Source organism: Bufo bufo, chromosome 5, assembly GCF_905171765.1.
Source record: "Bufo bufo chromosome 5, aBufBuf1.1, whole genome shotgun sequence".
Classification (NCBI taxonomy): Eukaryota; Metazoa; Chordata; class Amphibia; order Anura; family Bufonidae; genus Bufo; species Bufo bufo.
The window spans coordinates 473,613,239-473,633,022 of NC_053393.1; the positions used below are offsets into that span (position 1 = coordinate 473,613,239).

At 45.6% G+C, this 19,784-nt stretch overlaps 1 protein-coding gene across 9 annotated transcripts in view; it reads right to left on the reverse strand.

The window, feature by feature from the left end:
- The window catches only part of KMT2C (lysine methyltransferase 2C), a 206,598-nt gene that overhangs the window by 93,159 nt on the left and 93,655 nt on the right, over positions 1–19,784 (reverse strand). For 7 of the 9 annotated variants that reach the window (XM_040434126.1, XM_040434122.1, XM_040434127.1 and 4 more), the window contains exons 13-18: positions 18,566–19,269; positions 11,579–11,698; positions 6,861–6,974; positions 5,375–5,476; positions 4,096–4,200; positions 2,295–2,476 (exon numbers count right to left, since the gene is read on the reverse strand). In XM_040434126.1, coding sequence (XP_040290060.1) covers positions 2,295–2,476; positions 4,096–4,200; positions 5,375–5,476; positions 6,861–6,974; positions 11,579–11,698; positions 18,566–19,269 — 1,327 coding nt within the window. The remainder of the gene's footprint in view (positions 1–2,294; positions 2,477–4,095; positions 4,201–5,374; positions 5,477–6,860; positions 6,975–11,578; positions 11,699–18,565; positions 19,270–19,784) is intronic. The other 2 variants (XM_040434128.1, XM_040434123.1) reach the window with 1 other exon arrangement.

Genomic DNA, 19,784 nt, shown 5'->3' on the forward strand with positions numbered 1-19,784 from the left:
CCTCATGCACACAACCGTTTTTTTTTTAAGGTCCGCAAAAACGGGGTCCGTAGGTCCGTGATCGTTTTTTCGTCTGTGGGTCTTCCTTGATTTTTGGAGGATCCACGGACATGAAAAAAAAGTCGTTTTGGTGTCCGCCTGGCCGTGCGGACCCAAACGGATCCGTCCTGACTTACAATGCAAGTCAATGGGGACGGATCCGTTTGACGTTGACACAATATGGTGCAATTGCAAACGGATCCGTCCCCCATTGACTTTCAATGTAAAGTCAGGAGTCCCTATTATACCATCGGATCAGAGTTTTCTCCAATCCGATGGTATATTTTAACTTGAAGCCTCCCCATCACCATGGGAACGCCTCTATGTTAGAATATACTGTCGGATATGAGTTAGATCGTGAAACTCAGATCCGACAGTATATTCTAACACAGAGGCGTTCCCATGGTGATGGGGACGCTTCAAGTTAGAATATACTAAGAACTGTGTACATGACTGTCCCCTGCTGCCTGGCAGCCCCTGATCTCTTACAGGGGGCTGTGATCCGCACAATTAACCCCACAGGTGCTGCACCTGAGGGGGTTAATTGTGCGTATCATAGTCCCCTGTAAGAGATCAGGGGCTGCCAGGCAGCAGGGGGCAGACCTCCCTCGACCCCCCCTCCCTCCCTCTATTGTATTAATTTCATTGGTGGCACAGTGTGCGGCCCCCCTCCCTCCCTCTATTGTATTATTTTAATTGGTTGGCACAGTGTGCGGCCCCCCCCTCCCCCCCATTGGTGGCAGCGGAGAGTTCCGATTGGAGTCCAAGTTTTATCGCTGGGGCTCCGATCGGTAACCATGGCAACCAGGATGCTACTGCAGTCCTGGTTGCCATGGTTACTTAGAAATATTAGAAGCATCATACTTACCTGCTGCGCTGTCTGTGACCGGCCGGGAGCTCCTCCTACTGGTAAGTGACAGGTCTGTGTGGCGCATTGCTTAATGATCTGTCACTTACCAGTAGGAGGAGCACCCGGCCGGTCAGAGACAGCGCAGCAGGTAAGTATGATGCTTCTAATATTGCTAAGTAAGGGGAGGCCGCACACTGTGCCACCAATGAAAATAATACAATAGAGGGAGGGAGGGGAGGGCCGCACTGGCCAACAATGAAATTAAAACTGGGGAGGGAGGGGGGTCTGCCCCCTGCTGCCTGGCAGCCCCTGATCTCTTGTAGGGGGCTATGATATGCACAATTAACCCCTCAGGTGTAGCACCTGAGGGGTTAATTGTGCGGATCACAGCCCCCTGTAAGAGATCGGGTGCTGCCAGGCAGCAGGGGGCAGTCATGTACACAGTTTGTAGTATATTCTAACTAGAAGCATCCCCATCATTATGGGAACGCCTCTGTGTTAGAATATACTGTCGGATATGAGTTTTCACGAAGTGAAAACTCAGCTCTGAAAAAGCTTTTATGCAGACGGATCTTCGGATCCATCTGTATGAAAGTAACCTACGGCCACGGATCACGGACGCGGATGCCAATCTTGTGTGCATCCGTGTTCTTTCACGGACCCATTGACTTGAATGGGTCCGTGAACCGTTGTCCGTCAAAAAAATAGGACAGGTCTTATTTTTTTGACGGACAGGAAACACGGATCAAGGATGCGGCTGCAAAACGGTGCATTTTCCAATTTTTCCACGGACCCATTGAAAGTCAATGGGTCAGCGAAAAAAAAAATGGAAAACGGCACAACGGCCACGGATGCACACAACGGTCGTGTGCATGAGGCCTTAGTCTGTGCATTGGTTTCACAGTATGTACTGCATGTGCACAGTGTAACCACCAGCACTGGAATGGTAGTTTGCGTGTACATGAGATTTGAATGCAGTGGATTGATGACGGCACTGGCAACAGGGAAGAAGTACAGAGATGGTATTGGGCGCTAAAATCGCCCACCTGGGCACTTGGCGCACAACAGTACCTTTGTGTTACTTATAGATGAAAATTATAAGTGACAGAGGTATTGAAATCCTATCCTATCCAATGGTGGCAAATTGCTATAATATGCCATTACTTTATTATTGGTGAGGGGCCAGCCTCTGGGACTGTCACTAATCGCAAGAAACAAGGAGCCATTGGGCCAAGTTAGCCCTGCGTCGGGAATCATCTCCAGCCACCATGCTTGTAAAGGGCACTGCAGCCACTCCAATTCACCCAATTCCCTGCTTCCCTCCACACAGATTATAGATAGAATACAAAATGTCTTCATTTTCACAATCTCAAGTTAAAGCAAAACACTTGACATTCAAACTGACCATTTACACTTCCAGCCTCCCTTGGGGACAGTTTGTAATGGTGGATCCAGGCAGTATGTATGGTAGCTTATGTCACAGTCATCACAGAGTAGCAGCCGCCCGGGATCTGTGGCCTTACCACAAGCCTCACACACTGTGCACTCCAAGCATCTCCAGCCTTTGCGAAGGATGACTTTAGTAATCTAGAGATTCAATTACAAAAGAAATATTAAAAGAAACAGGCCCTTCGCCAGGTCTCATTCTTAGAACGAAGATTATGGAACACAGTAAAGGGGGGTTCTGGGAGTTACAGTGCTGCCCATAATTATTCATACCCCAGGCAAATTTTGACTTAAAGTCACTTTTATTCAACCAGCAAGTAATTTTTTGACGGGAAATGACATAGGTGTCTCCCAAAAAAATAATAAGACGATGTACAAGAGGCATTATTGTGGAAAAAAAAAACATTTCTCAGCTTTTATTTACATTTGAGCAAAAAATACAAGATGTTTCGCACTGTGGAAAATCTCAGAGGACATGGTCGGAAGCCAAAAGTGACACCTGTGCTGGCCAGGAGGATAGTTAGAGAGGTGAAAAAGAATCCAAAATCCTGGTGAATCTGGGCTCTGCTGGTGGCAATGTCTCAAGGCAGACAATCCAACGGACACTGCACACTGCCGGGTTCCACTTCTCCAGATAAGATAAGGCACACAAAAGCTTGCTTGGCCTTTGCAAAAGCTCATCTGGACAAAGAAGAAGACTTCAACCCAAAGAACACCATCCCCACTGTCAAACATGGTGGAGGGAACCTAATGCTTTGGGGGTGTTTCTCAGCCAATGGACCAGGGAACCTAATCACAGTAAACGGCACCATGAAAAAAGAGCAATACATGAGGATTAACAACGACAAGATCAGGCAGTCTGCAGAGAAACTTGGCCTTGGGCACCAGTGGACATTCCAGCATGACAATGACCCAAAACACACAGCAAAAGTGGTGAAGAAATGGTTAGCAGACAACAACATTAACGTTTTGGAGTGGCCCAGCCAGAGTCCAGACTTGAATCCAATTGAGAATTTGTGGAGGGAGCTAAAGATCAGGGTGATGGCAAGAAGACCTCCAACCTGAAAGATTTGGAGCTCATTGCCAGAGATTAATGGGCAAAAATACCTGTGGAGACATGCAAAAAGCTGGTCTGCAATTATAGGAAGCGTTTGATTGCTGTAAAAGCCAATAAAGGCTTTTCTATTGATTATTGAGAAGGGTATGAGTAATTTTGGACTGGACACTTTTTTGCTCAAATGTAAATAAAATCTGAGAAATGTTTTTTCTACAATAATGCCTCTTGTACATCGTCTTATTATCTTTTGGGAGACACCGATGTCATTTCCCGTCAAAAAATTACTTGCTGGTTGAATAAAAGTAACTTTAAGTCAAAATTTGCCAGGGGTATGAATAATTATGGGCAGCACTGTATATATCGGTAACTTACAGCAGGATAGGTCAACAATATATGATCAGTGGGGGTTCAACTTACAGCAACCCCGATGACTAACTGTTGGAGGGGACCATGAGGATCCGGCGAGCACTGCGGCGTCATTCTCGGCCAGCCACATCACGCCCATCGATCACACGGCCTTTCTGCTGCTCAGTTCGATTCAAGTGAATGGGACGGAGCAGCAATCCTAAAGAACAGCTGCTATGCCATATACAGCTGTGTGCCTGGTATACTATTGAAAGACCACAGTACTCTAAGCAGCATGGCCCCTTCACACAGCTGATCAGTGGGAGAGTTGTACTAGATGAAACTTGCAGGTACTCACCTTAATACTGACACAGTATGGATGGTAACATTGCCCGCACTGAGAACAAGCAAGTAGTCTTCCTTCAGCACCTTTTCCAAAACTACCGCACACCACGCACATATCCTAGGAGTAAATCATATATTGTTATTCGAATGCAAGAGGAATGTCTATCAGCTTTACTGAATAAAGGTGGGAGTCCCCCATCAATTAGCTTCATATAAGCAAGTAAACAGCTTGTTCTATACAGCAGATAACCCCTTTAAAAGAGAAGGTTAAACTTCAAGTATCTGACTTGTAAAGTGCATAGTCCCACTGCAGTGAACGGAAGAATCCAACAAAAGACTAGGACAAAGTAATCCAAATCAGAAGACAGAGGGACACGGCGTACACCGCTGTTCTGCAGTAGCTCCGGAAGTCACCCCCAAAGCTACAGCTCCATCTATTGTGTGCAGTAGACAGAGCTGCTTCCATTGCAGTGATGGGGGCAGAGCTGCCGTTACCAACTCCATCCACAATGCCGTATAAAGGCTTATTTTATGTCTGCCACGTTGTTTTTATGGTGTTCACTGCCTGGTAGCAATGACATTTTAAAGTTTGTTTTTGCTTTTTTTATATTGATGACCAAACCTCAAGATAGGTTATCAATATCAGATCAGCGGGGGTCCAACACCTGGCCGATCTACTGTTCGAAGAGAAAGCAGGGCTTCTACTAACACTGCCTTCTCTTCATTGCTTACCTGCTCGGTGCAGGTGTAATTACAGCTCAGCCGTCCCATTCACTTCAATGGAACGTTTCCTTCTGATTTACTTGAGGCCCCTGGCTGTCATCCCAAATACTTGGCACCATGCACTTGTGTTTGTGGGGTGCTGATTGGAGGACAGAGGGAGCTCCCACTCTGTCTAACCGATCACGGCATCTGAGGGCTTAAAACTGCTGCCACTGGAATCTCAGATGCCAGAAGTGACAGGTCATGATTAAGAACCATGTAGACCGCATTGGGGCTTGTATTTTGAAGGTTCCGTTACCGCTTACATTTTGGATTGTGGAATAAACACCGTCAAGCAAAGATACGAGGTGCTGGATTTTCTTTTACTTCAAGTTTGCCAGAAGTGACAGCCAGGTGCCTGCTGGGTAATACGGCTGGTCCTTCAAGCAGTACATCATGGCGCTGACTCAGAAGCTTGTCCCGCGCCATGACATACTATTGCGGCACAGAATGCGCCAGCGGCCTGAGATGTACTAGTTACAGGAAGTGGTTAATGAGCAAACAAAATGGGTACAAGCAAACTGACTCACCTGATGTAAGGTGAACTTGTCGGTTGTGGAAAATAAAACTACTGTGTTGTGCATTGAGGTTTCTTCCTCCTCCTTGTATGATGAAAGATCCACTGTGGTTATCTAAAGAAACAATACAGAACACTTAGAGATCTCACAGGAAAATCATGCCAGAGTGCCCAATCCATGGCACACCACCTGTGTTGGATGAAGCCCCCACTAACAGACGCGAATACAGGCTTAACACTTTCATGGCATCTCAAGAAACAACAACTAGTTTCTTAATGAACTCTCCACTGAAGACTAATGGGACCATCTCAAATACCACATTGCACTCACTACGGCTGCTTTCAAAGTGTTTGGTAGGCATATTTGACGTGTGGACCGGGAACGCATCCAGCACTAACCTCAAAACGTATCCAGAGTGCTGGACCAGTACATAACGGTATACATTTGGTTTGTTGCTGTATAGAAAAGTGAAGTAGAATGCACTAACAAAAAAAAACCCACATATTTCTTTTACATGGAGCCTGTGAGCAACGTATCACACTAAGGCTACTTTCACACTAGCGGCAGGACGGATCCGACAAGCTGTTCACCCTGTCGGATCCGTCCTGCCGCTATTTCGCCGTGCCGCCAGACTGCCGAACCATCCCCATTTACTATAATGGGGACAGGGGCGGAGCTACCGCGCAGCACGGCAGTGCACGGCGAGAGGCCGCCGGACTAAAAGTACTGAATGTCCGACTTTTTAGTCCGACGGCCTCTCGCTGTGCTGCGCCGGAGCTCCACCCCTGTTCACCCTATCGGATCCGTCCTGCCGCTATTTTGCCAGACTGCCGCTCCGTCCCCATTGACTATAATGGGGACGGAGCGGCAGTCCGGCAAAATAGCGGCAGGACGGATCCGATAGGGTGAACAGCCTGTCGGATCCGTCCTGCCACTAGTGTAAAGTACCCTAAAGGGATCATTCACTAAGCTGAAATACACCTAAATTAGGCATATTTCAGGTGCAGATGGCTATCTGCGATTTCGCCCTGCTCACGCCAGTTTCTAAACTTGTGGGCGGGGAAGGGGACAAGCCGGGAGGCCCGTCTCATTCATCATTTTCTGCGCCTGTTGTAGAAAATGGTCTAAATGTAGGACAGCAAGAAAGCGGTCTCACATATAGAACTTGTGCTGGATGCGCTGAAGTTATGTGCAGCCCCGCGCCTCTTCATAACTTCGGCGGATCCAACAACAGCTATGGACCTTTACTAAGACCAGCGTCTAAAACGCCAGTCTTAAATGTGCCCCTAAATGCCTATATCACAGCATCCTTCTGAGATCTATGTCGGCAGATCCTCTTGACATATACATCCGAAGGACAGTGTAAAACGTAGCATTAAACACGCAAACAGAAAATCCACACACACACCAACCAGTAGCACATCAGCTGCTGCAGCACTACAACCCTCAGCATGCTGGCGTATGGATATAAACAATAAAATAATGGCGTATACAGTACCCCTGGAAATATGAAGTTGCCTATGGGAGTTTTTAATTTTGAACGGCCTCTTCCCCCACGACCAGACAGACCAGAACCCCTTGGTCTCCTCCTAGGAAATCCAGATCCACGACCCTGTGAATAACAAAAGAAACTGAGCATTGCTAAAGTTTATCAAGGTAAAAAAACTGAAGAAAATGCAGTTCTCTTCCTTAATATGTCAGCCTATTGGGGAGACAATGGGGTAGAAGGAGAAAAATAAGTCATATTTTAGGCCACAATTACTTAGTGCATAACATCAGAATACCAGGATATACTGTACATAAGCTCCAGAGCCGGTAAGATGCAGGAAACTCTGAAGCTTCCATTAAGGTTCAATACGAGCAAAAAGGTAAAGATGACCCTAAAAGTAAGCATAACTTTGACGTGTACAAAACGAAGAATTACATTTCCTTAACGGTAATGCAGCAATAGGGCACAAACCAGTGAGTAATCACACCCATCACCCAGTAACACCTACATGCTACAATTTCTCATCTCACCAACTAGAAATACATGTATAATAACCTATATAAAAAGGCTGAGTAACTCTGAAAATACACTGCATCTAGTACAAGTCACCGCCTGAAACTGTCCTCAACTACAATCACAAGTCTACAGATATCAGAGCTCAAATCCCCCAGCACTCCCTGCCAGTTTGACATCTGCAATGATCTTGCTCTAGGTTTTGAAGGAAATGTGTCATCAGAAAATCAAAGGCTTTTTTTTTTTTTTTTTTTAAATTTTTGGTGATTTTTTCCCCCCATGTCACTATTAAAAAAATAAGGAGTGACGGCAAGTATTCCTGAGAACTGCCATATAGGCATCTATATATCTATAAGGGTCCATTCACATGTCTGCAAATGGGTCCGCATCCGTTCCGCAATATCGGGAACGGGTGCGGACCCATTAATTCTTAATGGGGCAGGAAGCAATGCGGAGAGCACATTATGTGCTCTCCACATCCGCATTTCCCGAGCGCGGCCCTGAACATCCAGGCTTCGGCCCTGAACTTGCGGACAAGAATAGGCAGTTCTATGGGGGGTGCCAGCTGGATCGGCAATACACCACGGACGTGTGAATGGACCCTAAAGATGATACTCCTTACTTTTATATTACACAGTTAGGCTGGGTTCACACCTGAGCGTATTCGATAAGCGCTTTTTACAGGCGTTTTTGAGGCGTATTTTGGGGCGTTTTTGTATTTTGGAATTTTGTGTGATTAACCACAGAGGCATCCAATGAAAAACTGCCACAATACGCGTGACAATACGCCCCAAAGAAGCTCCTGTACTTCTTGGGGCGTAGGGCGTTTTACAGCGTGTTCTTACGCGCTGTAAAACGCTCAGGTGAGAACCATGCCCATAGGGAAACATTGTTTTTTGCCTGTTGAGCGTTTTACAGCGCGTAGGAACGCGATGTAAAACGCTCAGGTGTGAACCTACTGTAGCCTTAAAGACTTAGAAATTAAAAATAAATAAATAAATAAAAAGTAAATAAATTAAATAAAAAGGCCTAGCTTCAAAAGGTCAGTGCATTAACCTAACAGTCACATTAAAATTGGAAAAACCCTCCCAAAAATGTCACTTTTTTATTGTAGATTTTTAATGCAGTAAATCTTGTTGGTGCATAACTATAACTTTTAAATGTTTTATTTTTTTATTTTGTGGTATAAAGTTGTAGGTTTTTAGGAACCAAATTTTATTATGTGGGTCCGCACAGTGAAAATGCCAAATTATTATTTTTTTTTTTCTCACCTCCTGCAGGCTGTCAGGTCTGTAACTGCTCCCCCTCCTCCAGACTGAAGGGAAAGGGGGGCAACTGCTTTAGCTGCTCATATCTCTGGTTTGGTAGCAGCTAGAGATAGTGGCTTTGTATTGTTTGGCATTCCAAGCTTTCAGACAATACCAGAATGACAGCAATATGTTCAGTACAGGGGAAGATACCAGTGATAGAATTCGGCATGCAGTGAATGCAGCTGAAAGTGAAAGTAAAAGCAGGTTTTACCCGCAATTACTCCCAACTCGATTTCTAACAGTGATATCTCCTGCTTATCTTGAGCTAATGCTGTCATTTTGGTATTGTATGAAAGCCTGGAACGCCAGCTTTTAAACGAGACCTGGACCTAGCTGCTACCAATCAAGCGATATCAGCAGCTAAAGTATCCCCCCTTTCCACTTCTACCCGAGCCCAGCTCCGGCAGAACAGTTACCCACAGAACAGAACTTTACCCACAGCACGAGCTGAGCTCCGGAAAAACAGTGAGGTGGTTAAAGAGGTTTTCCTGACTCTTTAAAAACATCCAAGCTTGCTTCTAATCTTTAAAAGAGATAGTTTGGTTGGTACTTAACGTCACATTGCCGATGCCGCTGTCTACAATGCACTCACACAGACTGCGGGCTCTTTCGCTTGGGTCCTCACCAGATGTCTTGCCTTCTCCTCCTATTCAGCTGCATTTACTTTTATGAGGCTGAACAGTAAGAGAAGACAATCTGGTCAAGGCCAGAGCGGAAGAGCCCAGACCCTGCGTGAGTGCAGAGTAGAGGGTGGCATTGACCTGGCGTCAGACAGGTAAGTACTAACTAGACTATCTTTCTTCCACCGATTAGGAGAAAGCATAGATTTTTTATTTTTTTTTAAAAGCCTGCAGAACCCTTTTAAACAAGATTTTGGAGGATGAAATAACATAAAAAAACTGCTTCTCATAAGCCCTGTGTGGTCACATCCTTTCATCAGTACAAGCTATACATGCTTGTCCACTGTGTAGGGTGTGAGCCGCTTGAGCCATGGTAAGACACTTCTCACTCAAACCAATGTTGTAGATTTTTCTGGGAAGCAAAACTTAACTTTTGGCAAACTGCATTTACAGCATATAAAGGTCATATTGCTTCATTCATAAATGAGGTGAGCAGCCGTGGACGAAATCAAAGTCCCACGGCTGTTGTCACCGGCAATGTCATCAAATACTAGACTTTAGGTCCCCACATAAAATGGATTAATGTCGGACATGCGTGGGAATCTTGGAGGGGCTGGCCGACTAAGATGCAGGGGTGCTCTCATTCTCCCCTAACCACAGATCCCAAGGTTAGAAGGATCGGGTATTTTCAAAGCAAAACATGACCAATGCTTTGGTAACACAGGAGTACAGCTGCTGACAGAGGTGTCCAGGAATAGCCTATTCTCCTCTTCTCATTGAAAACATAGCCATGATCCAGCCGAGCCGAGCCGAGCGTGCATATGTATGGGGAGGCTGGGAGCAACAGCAAAGGAGTATGACCACCTTTAGGCAAGAAGTGCATGCTCTGTCCAAAATTAACAGGACAGGCAATAAATATCCCTAAGGCCACAGTCCCAGAGAACAGCATTCAGCTAACCAAAACATAAAAGGATAAGGAAAAAGTTTACGCCAGTTTCACACGAGCGTATTCAGTGTAGGAAACGTGCTCTGTGTGAGAGCTGTATTTCCCGGGCTGAACTCTGCTCCTCAATATAATGATTTATAATGCTGTGAATTCCTGTCTGAACGTGGCTGTGCTGAATAGTACTGACTAAGTTATGTGAGTACAGTTCAGTACATCCGAGATCGGGCAGGAACACACCTGATTATAATTCATTATAACGCTGTCAGTTCGTGTCACGGGAGCAGTGTTCAGCCCAGGCCTTACTGCTGTCACGCGGGGCAGGTTTCCCAGACTGAATATGCTCATGTGAGACTGGCCTAAAGCTTTACATGGTGTTGTGCTAATGGTACATTTACATAGCGTCAAGTCTGTACATCTGTCAAAGATTGATCAGCTCTTGTAGAAAAGTTGCAGACAATCTTAGTGAACAGGGAGAGGACACTTATACTTACATTTAATGGAGCAAAGACACAAAAGCTGCAGCAGCCGCATCAGAAAAGCCTTTACAGTGAACGTGTCGGGCGATTTCTGCTGCCCTGAGAGGATGGCATGATGGAGGGAGAGAAGCTCAGCTTTGTGATATACAACTTCTGTGTAAGGGCTCACGCACACGGCCGTGATCGGCCCCAGAAACAGGGGCCGTGTGTCTGCTACATCTCCCAGGTCAACCTCGGCTCCTCTAACCTGAACTGACTGTATCATAGTAATCATATGATGATGCGAGTATACGGCAATAGCCCCGTGATAAGATACAAACTGAACCAACTGGATCATAAATTACAGTGATACAGTCACTTCAGGTCAGGGGAGCCACGGTCGGCCCGGGAGATGCAGCCGACACATGGACCGTTTTTCCCAGGCCGATCATGGTCGTGTGCATGACATGACAGGACTCCTAGGAAAAATACAGAGTCCAGATGAGCCACCCACATTGGATGACTGACCATCTTCAGTCCACACACTAATATAGGGAGAGCTGTCAATCAGGGTCCGCGGGACTCTCAGTGGCTCTCCTAGGAGTCCTATCGGGGTTTATTCAGCTCTTCCCCCACCTACATGGCACAGAGCTCAGCTTTTCTCCCTCTTTCATATCCTAATCTCAGATAGAGCGGCAGAAATCACCTGACGGGGTCGCATTAGAAGAAATCTTAAGAAATATAGGCAACAGGGACGAAGCTTGCAAAGACTGCAAATAATGAAGGCGTAATATCCTGAAGTGGACACATCTAGAAGCTGGAGGAAGAGACTGCGCTAGTTCTACAGAAAACACGATAAGAAGTAGAAATGCAACTTATTTACCACTTTGATGCTCCAAAATGGATTGCCGGGAAGCTGTCTGGATTTAAAAATGTCCCAACCCTCTGAGCCATCAGCTGACCAGGAAGGTGGGCTCACTGTATTATTGGTACTCCAAGTGCCCTAAGACATGGCAGGTGAGAAAATATATGTATAAACTTAGCAACACAAAAAAAATAAAGCCAGCAACATAAAGGGTTAGAAAAGCCAAGCAAATGTAGACAATGAGACTGCCACAATTAATCTGAAACATAGCAGGACATGCACCAGGGCTTTGTGGTGAGCGAGGGGCAAGACCACGGAAAGAGGAGCCATCACCTCTCCTGACAGCTATGAGTTCCCCATGTTATAACAACTCCGGACTAGAAGTTCTTTTGGCTCTGTTGTGTCATTCCTCTATTACTCCTATCGGAAGTTAAAGAATGAAAAGTCTGCAAAAGGTCCAACTGGGTGTTACTAGTTGACGGTGTCTGGTGCTATCCAATCATAGATGCTTGTGACTGTGCAGGGGCACACACCCAGCTGGTAATGCCCAGATGGAATTTCATGGCAAACTGTTGGCATTTCTTTCTAGTACAAATCACAGAAGAACAGTAGAAATAACAGAACACAGTCATAAGAAATTATTACATGGTGAACGCAAAGATTTACTAAAAGAAGGCATGTCCGGAGCGGTGACAGGTCCTCTAACGTTTCGGCGATACAGCTTGGAAGTCTGTGTGTAGGTCTTCAATCGATTGTGGAGAACAGGTTCATCTGGTGACCCGCTAGGCCTTCACAGGCTGCTCATGGCATTTATTAGGAACATTTTCACATTGACCTCATTTTGCTATGAGCAGATACAGTAGACGGGAAGAGGCAATAACCACCTCAGCCAATCAAATCTCCGCTTTTATTCTCCAACCTGTGCTTGAAAATTAACAGCAGGGCTTTGATTGGTTGTAGGGTTTCTCTTATTTCCAGAACCCAATGTACCGGGTTCTTGTGCATCGGAGGCTCTATGCAGTGCTAGGACGGACATCTTGGAAGAACCTGACAGACCCCCATTTAAAGGGAACCCGTCACCGGGATTTTGTGTATAGAGCTGAGGATATGGGCTGCTAGACTGCCTCTAGCACATCCACAATACCCAGTCCCCATAGCTCTGTGTGCTTTTATTGTGCAAAAAACCCGATTTGATACATATGCAAATTAACCGGAGATGTGTCCTGTACGTGAGATGAGTCAGGGACAGGACTCATCTCAGGTTAATTTGCATATGTATCAAATCAGGTTGTTTACACAATAAAAGCACACAGAGCTATGGGGACTGGGTATTGCAGATGTGCTAGCGGCCATCTAGCAACCCATGTCCTCAGCTCTATACCCAAAATCCCGGTGACCGATTCCCTTTAAGTCAGTCAGGAGCTGCTACTCACGGTTTTGCAACGGATGTGAGAGCGGTGCGGCTTCTGTTATATCAGTGTACAGAACTTACTAGCAGAAGTACTGCGGGCTCTGTGGTTACAGGGGCCACACTGCTTCAGTAAAGCATATTCATTGTATAATATACTTTCTGTACCAATTCCTCAACGTTTGCAAGAAACCTGATTGCAGGCAACGAATGGAAACATGCATTCCTTTTTTTCCCAGTGAATAAAATCTGTCCTGATGATGTGGATGTACAGGTGCTCAGCTCCTTACAGTACAGCTATCAGAGCCGACAACCTGTGTGTCCATCACAAGAGCCGGACTGACTCTTGTCCTCCTGGAAGAAAACCATGGGGTTTCCATCTAGATCATGGCAGAGATGTAAAAAACCAGATCCAGAAAATAGATCAGAAAATTGCATAACCTTTTCATTATACAATGCATACGCTTTAAAGGGTTTTCTGGACTTGGATAATGATGACCTATCATAAGATAAGTAGGGGTCCGTCCCCACGCACAGATCAGCAGTCACTATACAGTGGATGTAAGGCTCCGTCCACTGATCAGTACCCGGCATAGCCGCTACATAGAGGGCAGAACCTTGTGCTTCCAGCCCCATCTACTGTATACTTTCCAGCGGCTGCCCACGGACTGCGGTCTTTTGGTCAGTCACCAGCTCTGGCCGTGTTCACATTTGCGTCGTGGTTTCTGTAAGTATCAGAAATCTAAAATGCATTGCTGAAGCGGTCACAGAAATCGACGGTGGCCAATGAACCCCACTGACATCTTCTGGTGAAAAAACAGCACCATGCACAAATGTGAACAGTGCCTGAGACGCTTCTTTTAGATCAGCTATAAAACCCAGGGGGCGATGAGGACTGAAGAAATTCATGAGTAACATGACACTGAATATAAAGGCAAACTAAAATGTTTTAAATGCCTGAAGTTTAAAGGGGTTCTGCACCTTTGAGAGAGTTTTTGGTAAGCCCCCCTCCTGAGCAGACCTGCAAAGCATATTTTTACCTGCTTGCTGGTGCCGGGTCCCCACTCCTTTACTCCACGGCCTCAGCTGCTCTGGATATAAACTTCCTGTTCGATACTGCTGCAGCCCATTGCTGGCCACAGTGGAAACCTGAGCAGGTTACCTCAGCAGTATCAAACAGGAGGTTTACATCCAGGCAGCAGGGGATTGGGGAGCCGGCAGCAGGTAAGTATGCTTCCCTTCGCAGGTCTGCCTAGGATGGGCGGGTTACCAAATAGGTGCACAACCCCTCTAAAGGAACGATCACAGAAAATCCTGATACATCGTGTTACATCTAAACCAGGACCTGGAGTTGAGCGGGACTTGATTCTGACATGCTTCAGATGCATGTCGTGCACCACCCCTTCAGCCCGGTACTAAGCATAGCACAATACACCAGCCGTTCCTGGAGTGTTCCTTTAAATAACTCGCCTGCTGTTTTTATCAAACTTATTATTGCCGATGATAATAAAATGTCAGCACTAAAATGAAATAGTTTAAATATTACTCAGCATAATATATAAAAATAAAAACGGATAAAAAGCATAATTAAAAAAAAAAGGGAAGCATGACGGACGGGATGAAGACATCTCAGAGCAAGCAATGGTAGGGCTGTCCATGTTCCTTTTAGTGCTCAGGCACAGATGCAGCAGACATGGGCCAGACGGGCCAATCACTATAAGAAATCAATGGAAAGAGAAGGTGCAGAGGTCCCCAGGGGCCTGTTGTAAAGATGCCGGCATATATTCGATGACAGCTGTCCAAACACGCCAAAAACACCAGCCAGCTAATACGTATGGGGGTGCCCAGGCTACTTAGCGGTGGCAGAGGTCGGTGGTTTTGGATTTAAATATGCCCCATTCTTGGTGAGGTGTCTGGCAGCGGTTTACTCCCTCCTCCCCCATACACACAGAGCTGAGCCCAATGGTCCGTGTTTGGAGGGAGGGAATAGCTGTGGTGAAGAGCACCACAGGACGGGGGATAACAAACTGATCGGTGGAGGTCTGACCACTGGGACCTCCACGGATCCCGAGAACGGAGCCACCAGTTAGCTTCCCCCTATCCTTTTATACTTGGCACAACCCCTTTAAAGACTATTCTCACCTAAGATATTTGTGGCAGATCCACAGGAGTCATTTATCTCTATAACGGGGATCGGAAACCTTCGGCACTCCAGCTGTTGTGAAACTACAACTCTCAGCAAGCTCCATTCATTTCTATGTGAGGTCTTAGAAGAGCACGGCTGGTATGCATGCTGGGAGTTGTAGTTTCACAACAGTTGGAGGGCCGGAGGTTGTCTACCTCTGCTCTACAATGAGGACCTTGAACACAGAGTTGCTGCTCAACTAAGGGAGTCACATAGACAGCAAGCATCTCTCCATTCAGGCCCCGCAAGGTGGTGGTTGGGGTGGGACCCTAATTTGTTGGACTTTAACGTGGAAATGCCATAAATGTTTAAGACAGAAAAATCCCATTTAACTGCAAATACTGTTATCTATAGAGTAAGGGCTCATGCACACGAAGATATGCATATGGTTTGCATTCATTTTAATGGGTCCGCAAAAAAAGGAAGTTACTCCGTGGGCATTCCGTTTCCGTATGTCCTTTCCGCAAAATACAAAATGCACACGGATGTCATCCGTATTTTTTTGCAGATCCATTTTACGGTCGTGTGCATGAGCCCTAAAGAAAGGAAACAAACTGAACGATTTTAATAAAACACTGAGATTAAGATGGTCCCAGTTATCCTCATTGGTCTCCAGGTCTGTGGTCCATGAGACATGAACAAAAGTAGTACATGCCCTCGGGGTCCGTGCAGAAAAACAGAGGGGTCAACCGCATCAATGACTTCAGTGATCCATGTGCAGTCCCTGAAAAATAAGCCTGTCTAAATCGAGCCTCAACACAAGAACGGCTTCATATTATTGAAGGGGTGGCCTATCAGAACAGGCCATCATCCGATCGGCAGCGATCCGACACCCTGAACCCACAGTCATCTGCTGTTCTGCAGTAGCTCCAGCGCCAAAACCACACAGCTCCGTCGTGCAGCAGACAAAGCTGTTACTGCAGTGCTGCTCTCATTCACTTCAACAGGAACAGCGATGCAGTAACCAGCTCTGTCCAGTGGATGGAGCTGTGCAGTTCCAGTACAGACACAGAGGGGTGCTGGACCCTCACCAATCAGATACTGAAGGCCTATCCTGAATACAGAACATAACACCACGGATACAACATGGATGCCGTCCATATTTAATCCATGGTTTTAATAGACAACTAGTAGGAGATGCTCTGGAAATTTTTGTTTAGCTGAGCAGCGTCCATGGAATACAGACACATGGAGGGGAAAAAACGGAAACACGGACCAAATATGGATCCTTCACTAGTGAACCACTGAGCATCTTGTCGCGGATGTGTGAATGAGGCCTAAACCTCATACTGCCCGACAGCTGGCGACACATCAGAGCGAGCAGGTTCCATAGATTTACTTCATTATATTAAGGCACTACAGCAGGAGACCTTAGAGTCGAGTAAAAACTAATTATTTCAGTACAATGGATATGCTGACTCCTGAAAATACAACCAAAAGAACAAAAAAAAAAAAACATTTTAAACAAAAATCTGTATTATAGTTGTTTTAAATGAATCTTGTTCTTAAAAAATAAAAGAAAAAAGAAACTTTTTTTTTTTTTGCCATTTCCTGGTTATTTCTCTGGTTCCAGAAAGGAAGGGTGACGAGGTCCTTGAATCTTCCACAAGGTGGTACCAGAAGCCGCAGACGAGTGCGTCATGCTGCAAGTCCGCAGCTCCCAGCACTCACCGGGTCACATAGCATTATATTGATTTATGATGCTATGTAACCCTTACAGTCCTGGAATGTATTGGATAACACTAACAGTATTATGTCAGTGTCATCTAATACATTCCAGAACTGTAAGGGTTACATAGCATCATAAATCAATATAATGCTATGTGACCCCCGGCAGTGCTGGGAGGTCAGGACGGGAGCTGCGCATCGTGACACCGCGACACGCACTCGTCTGCAAGGGGCCTAAGAGTCCTATGCGGGAGACATACTGTATATCGGAAGGATCTCCTGACGTACGCCTTCAAAACTGCATAGACATACAATGGAGCTAAATGTAAAAAAGCATACCGTGCGGTTTGTGTTTTTTTGCTGTCATGTCTGCATGAAATGGCCGACTATGCTTTTTAATAATGCTAAAAAGCTACACTGACCTATATCACTGTTAGCTGGGTGAACAGATACATTTGGTGTAGAAAAAGGGAACTTCCCCCAGTGTAAGCGCCAAACGTTTGGCTTAACATGATGTGAAAATAGCTTGAAAATTGTGGGAATTTAAAAGGTGGGCAAACTTTAGTCTTCCGGCTTTCCGAGAAAAAATAAATGAAAGAAACAGCAGAATAAAGAAGGTACAGGACTTGTAGCCGTGTCATATGCAGACTCCTCCCGCCGATCATGGATGTCACTTCTGGGTGTCTGCTCCGTAAAAGAGCAGAAAGCTGGCGGCTATAACACCCGCAAAGTTTAAAACCTCGGACTTGTGCCATAAATACTGGTCCTTAAAGGCGAGGTTCACATGAAAAGAGGTTTATTCGTTTCTAAAAAAGGAGTTAAACAACAAGCTAAAAAACACTTATCCGGTGCCTCCACACAGTGTATAATCTGCCGCAGAAAAGCACGCCAGATATTCTGCCATGGATTACACCCTGTGCAAGGCAAAGGGTAAAATCCGCAGCATAAATTGACAGGCTGCGGTTTTAAAACCTGCAAAGTAGGTCAATTTATGCCCCTTTTACACGAGCGAGTTTTCTATGCAGGTGCAATGCGTGATGCGAACGTATTGCGCCCGCACGGAATCTGGACCGATTAATTTCAATGGGTCTGTGTACATGCTCTATATTATGCAATTTTCATGCAACGCTGGCCCCATAGAAGTTAAAGGAAGAGTAAATAATCTGTGCGGATGCAATGCGTTTTTCACGGATGGTTGCTAAGAGATGTTGTTTACATACATTAGTTTTTTTATCACGCGCATGCAAAACGCATTGCACTGCAGACAAAACAATCACTTTGCCTGCGAAATCGCAAATTTTTCACTGAACGCATTTGCAATGCATCCGGAGCTAATCCGGACACGCTCGTCTGCAAGGGGCCTTACTCTGCAGATCTGGGAGTAGTTGGGAGAAGTTCAAGACTCCCCAGGAGGAGGAGGCACACACGATACAGTACACTCGTCTGTTTACAGGCTTGTTAGGTATTAAAAGTCATTTTTACCAGAAATCTCTATTTTAAGAAGTTTGGCGATAACAAGTGAATGTGTCAAAACCAATATAAAAGCTTGCCCTGCAATTTCAGGTTTAGGGCTCATGCACGCAGCCGTAGTTTCAGTCTACATCCGATCTGCATGTTTTGCGGATTGGATGCGGACCCATTCATCTCAACGGGGGCTGCAGAAGATGCGGACAGCACAACTTTGTGCTGTGGGCATCCGCAAGTCCATGTAAGTGAACAAGTAAGAAATATAAAGAATATGTACCTGTCTTGATCTCGGTCTGCCAGGAGAAAACTTCCTTTTGGTGATAGCTGGCTTACCCATGCCAATTTTTGGAGTTACAGATATAAATGTGGTTTGAAAGGCATTTGCTGTGCTATAAGTATGTGCTGGAGTTTGACTTTGAAAGATTTCATTAGATGAATGAAAGTCAATGGAGACGGCAGGGGAGGATGACACACTGGTCTTACTGGTGTCCACAGAGGTTGCAGGAGACTCCATCCCAGTAGGAGACTTCAGACTTTTGTGCCCTACAGGTGAGCTCATTTCTGTAAAAGTCTCACTGTTGGGAGTAGTTCCCATGTCATGAACATCAGAAGTTTCCGAAACCAAAGGATCATCCTTTTTTGGGGAAATGTGTTCATGACTTCTAGTCAAACCAAAGTGCTCTTCTAACTTAGGATCCGCTGCGAGCTCAAACTTTGATGGTGATCGACAAGAATCCTCAAGGACATGTGGGTCACTGCTGTCCTCAGTAGGACTTTGAGTTTCTTGGTGGTGAAGCGGACTTGCTTCATCATGAAGACATAGTGGCTGCTGAGTTGATATCTTCTCGCTTGCAGCCTGGCCTACGACCTCATCTGGTACCACGTGCATGTGGTCTGAATGAGAGATGTCCATATCATTTGCTTCTTCATGGTAGGGAACATCTGTTTCCAGGTCTGCTTTTTCTTTGTGCTCTGGTGTCACTGCAAAGAATGGAAAATGGTTTAAATAATTCATCACGGAACCACATATATTTTTCTTATATTCACATTAAGAAAGAAAAAGAGCAGAATTGCGCGGCTTCGACGTACACTTTAGCTCTGTAAGGGCGCCTTCACACACTGCGGATTTTGCTGCAGAATTTCCCACTATTGAAAATCCGTTCCATTTCACATGAAAGAGGCTTGCAGAAATCCACATTCAAATGAATGGACCGGATTTTCAGTCGCGGAAAATTCGAAGGCCTCCTTCACACGAGCGTTACGGATTCCCACAGGCCACTTTCACATGAGCAAGTTCAACGCATTGAATTTACAGCGTGTCTACGGAATCCCGACCTCCCTAGCACTGACTGGGTCACATATCATTACATTCACTTATGATGCAACGTAACCCTTAGGCCTTTTTCACACGAACATTACAGATTGGCTCCGGATGCGTTCAGGGAAACTCACACCATTTTGCAAGCAAGTTCAGTCAGTCAGTTTTGTCTGCGATT